At 39.1% G+C, this 11,228-nt stretch overlaps 1 protein-coding gene across 1 annotated transcript; it reads left to right on the top strand.

The window, feature by feature from the left end:
* The first annotated feature begins 6,894 nt into the window (after positions 1 to 6,894).
* Positions 6,895 to 9,400, top strand: LOC147898470 (protein NRT1/ PTR FAMILY 8.2-like). The gene is made up of 5 exons (XM_087379178.1): positions 6,895 to 7,033; positions 7,277 to 7,494; positions 7,593 to 7,981; positions 8,225 to 8,407; positions 8,515 to 9,400. Exons 1-5 carry the CDS (start codon positions 6,895 to 6,897, stop codon positions 9,398 to 9,400), a joined length of 1,815 nt encoding a protein of 604 aa, XP_087235304.1.
* Positions 9,401 to 11,228: the final 1,828 nt, after the last annotated feature.

Below are 11,228 nucleotides of genomic sequence, written 5' to 3'. Positions count from 1 at the left end.
TTAATATAACTAGTTTTTAGTATATTTGTTAAAATTGAAAGTTTTTTAAATGCCCTAGAATATTTAGCCAAGTTTTGAAACAAAAATTATAACAAAAGATATAATTCGCCAATTCTTTGAAACTTTTAAAAATAATTTATGAAAATTTCGCCACTATATTATAATACTATATTTCTATATTACCTTCGATAAAAACATCCCTGCATGGAATAGCTAGAGAAATAGAGAGAGAGATCTCTACATGATTGAATGACTTCTATGGTAGCAAAAGAACCTACTACACTTTGAACATGTTGGATTTAGTTTAGCTCTATGCACATAGACAAAGAAAGAGTGAGAGAGTGCACATAGACATTTTGGGTTAAGTTTCCCTCTATGCACATAGACAAATAAAGAATGAGAGAGACTGTAAACAGTGATTCGTCAATCATTGTAGAGTCTAAGGAACCTACCCATTAGCCCATGTCTAGTGTAGACATAGAGAAAGGGTACCCTATCATTATTTTTCTCAATAGCTTATTTGGAGATTATAGCTTCTGGAGTTGACTCTTCACCTTGAGAATATGGTTGGGATTTCTTATGATCTTATTGGGATTTATTAGGGTCCTAGCTAGAGTGTGAAGTATTCATTAGGAAAATTTCATCTAAGGAATCATGGCTTGGGTCTAACAATGGAAATGCATACTTTCTCCATCAAGATGCAGACCTCATTAGCATATCTCATTAATGCTAAATAGATTATTAGTAAGGACATCATTGTGTAACATCTAAATATCTCATCAAATGGTAGCATTTGGGAGAAACTTCTAGCATCACAACATGGAATGTATGGGTAGCCCAATGTAGAATCAACTTGTAGCCTCCCTTGCTACTATAAAATTTTTCATTTATATTTTACATGCCATCTAGAAGTAGGGCATAGAGACACTAGGAAGATTGCCAAAAGGTGTGAGTGCCACCTGAAATTTCAACTTTATAATGTTATTTTGAAAGAGAAGGTGAGTTATTTAATCACTTGAGTACACATGGTGCGAGGCATTTAATATAGTGTCCCCACCACCCCTAAGATAATGGGGGGATAATGGACCCTCTTTGTAAATCACAATATATATGGTAAAATATAGGGGGCAGGGGATTTCCCATGGCCACACTCTTATTGTAAATATCATATGAACCATCCACATTAAAGAATAATTGTGTGTAATTTCCTAAATATCTTATATGTGAAATATGATCATCGCTACTAGATACCGATTAAGACTCAATAGTTTTAAACGCATTTGACTTTATGATGTGATTTCATACTTAGCAAATTATCAGAATACGACATTCAAACACAATCAGGAAGATCTTAAATAGTCTAGTTCATGAACCCATGGTTCTCACATATTGGCTTTGAATAAATGTGAAATGAAATAAGCTTGATTTAGAGTACTCTTGGAGATGGTGTGTGAATGAGCCACAAGATACTATATTCCTTCTAGCGAATTCCATTGAGGACTCATCCTTACTCAATTTCAAAATCCATGAAGACTTCCACCAAGTTTTAAACAACACCGAGGTGAGCCCTCGGGGGGTTCACTATATGTAAACCCTCTATATCATATGCAAGGCTTAATTTTAAAACCCTTATCTATAAATTTTCCATGAATAAAACATACCCTTTTCCTATTCAATCAGTGAATACTGGCCCCTTTGAATGGTCCCCTTCTCTATATGTAAAAAATGTGTAACATAGAGATATTAAAAATCCCTTCTATTCATGAACCCACATGCTATGCTTACATATTTATGAGTGACCCCCTGAGGGTGAGCCTCTAGGTGGCTTGGTTCTATTGGTGGTTAGCTAATTTGGGATTCCCTCCAATTCATGGATGGTTAAATGTCGTGCTTCTTTTTCATTCTCTTTTTAATCCTTGGAAGAGCTATAAAGGCTATTGACCTAAGTTTGGGGAGTTTTGGATTAAGATAGCACCTCAACACATGTACATTCTTTTAATTTAGCTTACTATTCTAAAACATCTTGCAAAGGAGGATATGTACTCTTATTTATCCTTGTTGGATCTTCAACATCATATACTTTCTTTATTTGTTGAGAAAAGAACTTCTATACTATGCTTTTAAAATCAATACAAGATCACTTATCCACAAGGATGCTCTAAGGATGTTAAAAAATAAATATTCAAAAAAATAATACAAGATCATTTATCCACAAGGATGCTCCAAGGATGTTGATAAGAAAGGGAGACTTGGTACACCATTAAAGATTAAGTTTTAGTGGGCCTTGCTTTTGAGCAAAACCCAAACTAAATATGCAATAGAATCCTTGAGATCTCACACTAACATAGCTAATCCTACACAATGTACACACACAAGCATGAAACAAAATCCATGGAGAAATTTATAAATAGAAAATTAGATATGCATTTTAGACCACCAAATTTTGAGTGCTCTCTACTCAATGGGTCACGAAAAGGATAACCAAGTTAGTGCTTTTGTACGTGTTCTTCAGTTTTTACTTAGACATGCCTTATAATGAGTTAACTGTTTTTTCTTGAGGGGTTCACCAAGTAATCAAGCTAGCTGCATGTGAGCTAAATAGGATGGCTCTTATTTTGTTATGAAGTTAAAGGAAAATTTTGATAAGGGGTACTTAAAAAGTTAAAACCCCTTCTATTGAATGTAGTGGTGTGGCGTAGTTTTACACAGCGGATGCCCTAGGGTGCTTTGTTACATAAGTCAAAACCTCTACTATCTTGCCTCTTGATTTGGTGCTTTCCTTTGGCTTTTAGGATTAAGTTTATTCTTATGAGACCCTTTTCTTGAACATATGGGAATAAGTATATCCTTATGTGATACTTTGATAAGCAAAAGATGTAAGGGAATTTTTTTCAGAAGACAACTTTTATTGATAAGGGAGGAATTACTTCCATTATTACATTATAGAACTAATGAGCTCAAAGTTAAACTCTATGTCATTATGATTAAGCATTGATGAGGCATTGATCCAATTATACTTCTTTCACTAATGAGGATGTCTATTGAGTGGACATCAATTTCCAAACAGAGTCAATAAAAACTTTGCCAACAATATTTCCAGGACCACTCTAGTGTAGTACTATATACTAAAAACTTTGCCAACAAAATTTCTAGGACCACTCTAGTGTAGTACTAAATACTAGACCCTCACTAGACCATTTCTTGCAACCACATTTAGGTGGATATGGAAACTCTTGGGATATAGGATAGGAAAGTTGCACATTGTAGATAAATTACTTTCAAATTAAAAGTTGATAATGATAAGGCCAAAGCTAGAAATTCGACCTCAAAACCACTCAATAGTCTCAAAAGAAAAGATAAAAGTATTTTGATAATTATCAATTGACTTACCCATTTAATCCCATGGCTAGTGTATATGTAGAGATATATGAACCTATCATTGTTGTCCTTGAAAAGTGATTTGGAGATGATAAGACACTACTTGTGGAGCCACCCCCTCAACCTAGAGTATCTAGTTGGGATCTCTTTGGTCTTAGCTAGGAGCCGTGGATTATTCATTAGGCATTCACTTGGGTAATGGTGGCTTGGCTTTGACAATAGAGGGAGGCACATTTTCTCCATCAATATGAATTCATTAACCTATGATGAATAGATCAATAGAGAGCATATCTTTGAGTAGCATCTAGATCTCTCATTAAAGGATAGCATTTGGGATACAATTTATAGTGCCACACCATGGAACCTCTATGATCTAGGTGGCCCTATGTAGCGTCATCATGGGGGACAACAAACGGAACTTGTATCCACCCTCATCAGTATTTGTCATAATATCATCTATTCTCTAGTACTCTACATGCTCTAGTACTCTACGTGCCATCTAGGAGTAGGGCACATAGGACTATATTCCTCTAGTACTCTATGTGTCATCTAGGAGTAGGGTACATAGGACTCTAGGAAGATTTCTTAAAGACCTAAGAAATTCTGCAAGTCTTGGCTTATAGGTGTTTGGAAGGTATTTTTAATCTTGTCACAAATCTAGGTATTCATCAAGGTTGTTTAATCCTCCCCTAGCTACCATTGGCACTTGCTTCTAGGGCATCCTAGAGAATGAGTTGAGACCTTGAGAGGTGAGTTACAAGATCGATAGCTAGCACTTTTTTCATTTTACTGCCTCAGATTCAAATTTATATTTTCTCAATAGATTTTACTACATGGTCCTTTCCTTGGGAATTGTTTTTTAAGAATTCTTAATTTTTTCCTTTAAATACCTTTGAAATTCCTTTAAGTTCCTCTTTCTTATAAAACTTTGCGTGTACATAAGGCATTTACTTGTTAGTTTTGTAAAATTTCAACTTTCTTATGATGATTTATAATAGAAAATGCATATATAGGTAGGTTATTTAATGATTGGAGTGCACATGGTGTGGGGAATTTTACTATAGTACCCCCAACACCCTAAAATTATGGACCATCTTTGCGGTATGAAGTATTTCTACATGCAAGTCAGACTATAGTTGTAACACAAAAGGGTAAGAATTGCCCATGACCAAAATCTTATCATAAATATGCTATGAACCCACCACACAAAATAATAATTGTGTGTACTCACCTAGATATCTTTTCTGTGAAATATGAGCATCGCTACATTAGGATAAGCTGGATGGCGCTCTTAGATGCCAATGAAGGCTCAAATAGCTCTAGATTGACACTAACCCATGGTTCCTAATTATTGGTTTGAATAACTGTGAAATGTAATAAGTTTAATTTTAGAGTACTCTTGGACTATAATACTATATTCCTTCCATGGATATATAATACTATACTCATTCTAGCCCTTGCGAGTTTGGTTGGGCAACTCTAATGAGATATTTAATACAATATTCCTTCCACTCCTTGTGAGCTTGGTTGGGCAAGTCTAATGAGGACTCCTCCTTACTTAATTTCAAAATCCACCTAGTTTTCTACCAAGTTGTAAACAAAACTAATGTGAGGCTCTAGGTTGGTTGGTCTTGGTGGTTAGCTAGTTTGGAAGTCTCTCCACTTCATGGATGCGTTACATGCCACTTCTTTCTCATTCACTCCTTAATCATTAGAAGAGCTATGAAAGATATTGACCTTAGTTGGAGAGTGTAGCTTGAGATAGAACATTGATACATACACACACTCTTTCAATTTTCTAGCTTTCTTTTAGAGCAACGTCTTGCAAAGTAGGAGGTGTACTCTTGTTTTGGATGTTTGATTTTCATAACTATTTTTTTTGTTGAGAAAAGAACCTTCCATATTATGCTTTTGAAAATCAATACAAGATTAGTTATGCACAAGGGTGTTGATGGCTCAGGGGGTGCACTACTAAGTAATCCTCGGTATCACATGAGTTCAAGGGGTATTTAAAAAATCCCTCAGCTAAAATTCCTCCCCCAATAAATCCAGCCCTCTTTACTTATGAACTAACATATTTTTTTCTGAAATTCAATTAAAAAACCCCTCCTATGATTGCAATTCTATTAAATTTTTCGCAAAAGTGGAATTAAAATACCCCCCCTTTTGAATACACATGGTACACTTAAATTTTTGAGGTGAACCCCCAGAGGTTGATAGGAAGAGGATAACAAAGAGAGACTTGGTCCATTTTAGTTTGAGTGGGCCTTGCTTTTGAGCCAAATTACCCAAACAAAAAATGCAACCAAGTGCATGAGATCTCACACTAACCTACATCCTACACAATGTACGCACACAAGCATGGAATAAACTCCATGAATAAATTTGTAAATAGAAAATGAAAGATGTAACCTAGAGTACCAATTTTTGGGTGCTCTTTGCTCAACGACTTAGGACAACGATAACCAACTTAATGCTTTTCTAGGTATCCTTGAGTTGGCTCTTAGCCAAGCCTTATAATGAGTTGAGTGCTAAATTTCCTTGAGGTGCTCGCTGAGCAATATGCAAGATAGGTGCACGTGAGTTCGATAAAAGAAAATTAATTTTCTTATGAAGTTACAAAATTATACATGTTGCACAACGGGAGATACTTAATACAATTTCTATTGAAGGTACGTGATATGGGATAGTTTTATGTAGTTAATGCCTATCCCTGGAGCTTTGTTACATCAATCGAAGCCTCTATTATCTTGTCTCTTATTTTGGTGCTTTACTTTATGCTTTTCTTCAAAGTATGGGCATATGGGCATATGTATGTCCATATATGGTACTTTGGGTAGTTTTATGTAGTCAATGCCCTAGGGATAGTTTTGTGTAGTCAACACCCCAAGGTGCTTTGTTAGATCAATTGAAGCCTCTATTATCTTGTCTCTTATTTTGGTGCTTCCTTTACACTTTTCTTGAACATATGGGCCTATTTTTATCCTTGTTTGATAATTTGGGTAAGCAAAAGCTGTAGGGCCCTTTTCTTTATGGAGGAATTACTTCCATTGTTACATTAGAGCAAGAAATGACGAGCTCAAAATTAGACTTGGAGTCATCACGAGTAAGCATTGATCTAATACTTCTTTCACTAATGAGGATGTCTATTGAGTCCACCACTCTCCAAAAAGAGTCAACAGAAACTATGCCACTACTCTTGGTGAGAGTACCACGCTAGTGTAGGACCAAATACTAGAGCATTTCTTGCAGGCCTAGAAGGTCGAGACGTAGGGCAGGAGAGTTGCACGTTGTAGAATAAATTCCTTTCAAATTAAAGGTTGAGTATTATAAGGCCAAACCTAGAAAGTCAACCTAAAAACGACTTCGATAGCCCCCAAAAGAAAGGGGAAAACTAATTTATAATTACCCATTGACTAATAAAGAAGGAACTTGAATCGTGATCAATAATAAGTCAATGACACTGCCTTATTTGCCAGAGGAGGAGGACGAAGAGAGCTTGCATGCGAAGTGGCTATGGCGTCCTCTGATCAAGGCCACAACCCCAGCTCAATTCACGAACCAGATGTTGTCCTCGACGGCACCCAAGATTGGAACAAGAACGCTCCCAGCAAACTTTCGACCGGTGGCTTCCCCGCATGCAGTTTCATCATCGGTATGCTTCCAATGAATGCAATCGTCAGATATAGAATAGTACGTTTTGGACGTCACGGTGGCTCTTGCCCACCCGCAAGCTTTTCAGCTAGCTGTATGTAAAGATCTAAATAATTTTCGCATATACCCGTATGCTGTCCAGCGAGCTGCTGTAATATTGCGATGGCGGTTCTTCATTACCCGCTAGTTTGAGCTCGAAAGGGGCTCCCTTAACGTTGGAAATTGAAATTTGTGGGGTTTGCAGCGGAAGAAATCTTCGATCGAGTGGCGTATGATGGGCTGTCTGGAAGCCTGGTGACGTATTTGACGACGGAAATGCTGGAGAGCAACGCAACGGCGTCCGTGAATGTAAATCAGTGGATTGGGACCACATTTTTGACGGCAATCTTGGGAGGATTTGTAGCTGATGAGTGGTTGGGGCGCTTCAAGACGATTGTTACCTTCACTACAGGATATTTGATTGTGAGTTCACGAAGAAATCTAATGAGATACGAGCTATTTTATAGAGATCATCAGGAAAAGAGAGATGGAGATTGATGAATGAAGTTTTTTTCTCTTAGGGCTTAACTCTGTTGACGATCACGGTTTCCCTCGACAAGCTCAAGCCACACTGCGTCAACGTGAATGATCAGGCAGTCAAATGCTCCGGAGCACATCCTGGGCTTCTGTTCTTTGCAATCTACTTGGTCGCAGTCGGAGCGGGAGGTAGCAAGCCTTGTGCATCAGCCTTCGGTGGTGACCAGTTCGACGACTCTGATCTCACAGACAGGACTCGAAAGGCTTCCTTCTTCAACTGGTGGATTTTCGCACAGTCGTGTGCGAATGTGGTAGCCCTCACCGCATTCGTGACCATTCAACAGAACGTGGGCTGGGGCTGGGGTTACGGTATTCCCACCGTTTTGCTGGCGATAGCGCTTGTCGTCTTTGTAGGCGGCGCTCGATTCTACAGGTCTGATTCTTTACCGTATCTATGCCTCTGCATACTTCAGAGTTTCCAACTTCGCACCCTGATTCATTTGTCATCGGAAGGAATTGTGTCAAGAACACCCTTCCATTGAGCTATCGATGCCATAGCACACGGAAGGGCTGACAACTATGTCACAATGGGTCAATCGCGGCGATGTTTTGCACACTTCTCTCCTCAAGTAGCTCCTGCGAATGACAGTGTAAGTGTGTCCTCATCCTCTTGCAGGTACAGCCCCGTCGGTGGGAGTCCTCTCACGCAAGTAGCAAGGGTGCTTGTCGCTGCCGTCCGTAATTCCAGAGTTCCTTTCCCTACATCGAAAGTAGATGATCAAAGTTTTCTTTATGAGGGCGAAGCGGTGGATTTTCTGAAGCCCGGAAGACGTAAACTTCTGCACACACAACAATTCAGGTACTCTTGAAGCTTTGGATTTCCTCCATAAACTGAGTGAGAAACTTCTTCGGAATGGTGTCTCATATGGGAGCTTAATTAAACGAAGCTTTGCACGTTTGCCGCAGGTTTCTTGATAAGGCTGCCTTGAGGGTACACGACGTCTCAGGCGATGCTGATCGAGCTGTGAGCAGGTGGAGGCTTTGCTCTGTGACGGAGGTGGAGGAGGTGAAGCAGATCGTGCGAACGATTCCCATTTGGCTCTCGCTCATCCCTTTCTCCATCGCCAGCGCGCAATCCCATTCCCTTTTTATAAGACAAGGCAGCACCATGGATCGACGGCTGGGGCATATCACAATTCCCTCGGCAACCGTGGAGATTTTCCTCACCCTTACTATGGTGTTGATCCTGCCGCTGTACGATCGCGTACTCGTTCCTGTGGCCCGGAAATTCACCGGACACTACCGCGGGATTTCCCTGCTCCAGCGCATGGGGACAGGCATATTCGTGGCCATGGTGGGCATGATAGCTGCGGCATTGGTGGAGAGGAAGAGACTGAGTACGGCCGCATCCAGCGGCCTGCTTCACAAGCCGAGGGCAGCGCTGCCCATGAGCGTGTTTTGGCTGGTTCCACAGTATGCGATATTCGGCATCGCGGAGTCCTTCACATCGATAGGCAGGCTGGAATTCTTCTACGACCAAGCTCCACATAGCATGAGGAGCCTGGGGACGGCGATGTATTTGAGCAGCGTGGGGGTGGGGAATTTCCTGAGCAGCGTGCTGATCAACATCGTGAACGATGCGACCGATAAACAAGCAAGGGGGAGCTGGATAGGGACCAATCTCAACACGAGCCATATAGACGACTTCTACTGGCTACTGGCAGCGATGCTGTTGGTGGAGCTGGGGATCTACGGGTGGCTGGCGTCGTGGTATCGCTACAGGAATGCCGGCTCGAAGGTCGGCTCTCTGCCAGCCTTGCCTGGAGATGAACCACCATCCAAGCTTGTATGAAATTCTCGGAGACGATCAAAGATTAGTTTCCTGATGTCATCCAGCATAAGGCGGTGTTGCATGCTTAGATCTCATGCTGCGAGAGACATCAGAAGCCGAATAATAGCTAGTACCGTAATTCTTTCCAACTATGTATAATACGTAGGTTGCTTTCTGCTTCATTAGTATATGAGTTGAATGTAACATATACGAGTTGAATGTAACATATACGAGTTGAATGTAACGTATAGCAATGACTATACCTTGTAAATAATATGTAAATGAACACTTTACATTGTACGTTACGTAGGACGTCTTGCTTACTTTCTACGTGCTACGTCTTGCTTAACTTCTACGCTTGTGGCCTGAACTATGTAAGGAGGTTGCTGTTAATTAGCTATCTTGTTTGATTAGCATATACGCTTATTTTAAAGATAGACATCAATCACTATAGCTTGTAAAAAATTTGTAACAATTCTTCCATATATGCAAAACTTTTTACCAAGTTGCATCCTAAGTAAATAGTTTTCTTATTCCCATATCCATCATTTAACATGTAGTTCTTGCTTAATTACTACATGTTAGAAGGCACAGGCGACAAAATGAATGAATTAACAATTCTAGATAGAGAGAAAATCAAAGATCAAAGGCAATGAGTGTAATGCCCAACGGCTATTTTAATAAGACTCTTTATGCAAAGTTGCAAGACTCCTCTTGGCCAAGGATTACCCCTTTGAAATTGCATATAATATTAGGTTGAATCCATCGATCATCCTTAGTACATTACCCCTTTGAAATTACAATAATTTATAAGTTGATTATCAAAGATCCATCAATTGTCATTGCTACTAATGCTGAAAGACGATACAAGCATGCATGCAGCGAAAGCAAATTTGTTCAGCAAGACCTACCATTTGTCACTTTCCCACCTTCACCCTCCTAATCATTTGGGCTTGTTGGAGAGGTCATAACATTGGCATTCCACGCTCAACTCTAGCCGGCTCCATGAGATATGCAACCAAACATGCCATGATCCTCCATGCAAAAGACCATGCTAAAGAAAAGCATATGCACGTGGTGGTTTCTTAGTCCCAGTAGCAATTCACCTAATAAGGATTCTGCAACCGGAAGAGAAATCATCTTCTTTTTACCTTTCCAGGAGTCATACTGACTATCCACTCGATATGCCCGCAAATGCGCATTGTCGGTGATATCATCTTGCACATAATTCAAGTAGAAGGACGATGGTCCCATGATCTTGCATCAAGCATTGAAATACACGAGAAGGCATCAGGATGGATGGCTCTATGATAATAGACGGATGTGGTTCAAGGTCCACCATTGCATCCATTTGGCTAATATATAAAATTAAATCAAAGGGCCCATGTTCTTTCAATAATCATAACCACAAAGTCTTGTTAATATATTTTAATTATAAGTTTTTTGAATGGTGCAAGCAAGATTGTTGAAAGGTATGCAACTACTTTGCATTCAACGATATGATATTTTTCATATATATTTGCACTTCTTTGAGCTTTGCATTAATTTTAAATTAATACTTATATCATGGACCATAATAATTTAAATTTAGTTAAAATGTTTTCCTAGCTAAATGTACCAAATGTGTCATTCAAAACAAACTGTTGATTTCAAGGACATGACAATACCATGTCAATTTTCATTAGCAATTTCGATAACCCTTTGACTATACGGATTTTACTTTGCATTTTGTGACCATTCTACGATGAAATTGAAATCTTTGAGGTCTTTTATATAAAGTGATTCAAAAGGAAGAATAAAGATAAAGGAAGAGCCACCAAAAGTTCTTGAATAAGACTCTTCTTTTACT

This window comes from Dipteris shenzhenensis, chromosome 9 (genome assembly GCF_047967505.1).
Source record: "Dipteris shenzhenensis isolate YYH24624 ecotype China chromosome 9, Dip_SZ_1.0, whole genome shotgun sequence".
In the NCBI taxonomy this organism is placed as follows: domain Eukaryota; kingdom Viridiplantae; phylum Streptophyta; class Polypodiopsida; order Gleicheniales; family Dipteridaceae; genus Dipteris; species Dipteris shenzhenensis.
Note: the sequence above shows the minus strand (reverse complement) of the source record. Positions and strands in the feature narration are given on the sequence as shown.

Excerpts from the sequence above, each read along its gene's own strand:
- LOC147898470 (XM_087379178.1), top strand. The coding sequence starts at position 6,895 with ATGGCGTCCTCTGATCAAGGCCACAACCCCAGCTCAATTCACGAACCA. Across the intron at positions 7,034-7,276 it reads CGCATGCAGTTTCATCATCG|CGGAAGAAATCTTCGATCGA; the intron begins GTATGCTTCCAA and ends TGGGGTTTGCAG. Across the intron at positions 7,495-7,592 it reads TCACTACAGGATATTTGATT|GGCTTAACTCTGTTGACGAT; the intron begins GTGAGTTCACGA and ends TTTTTCTCTTAG.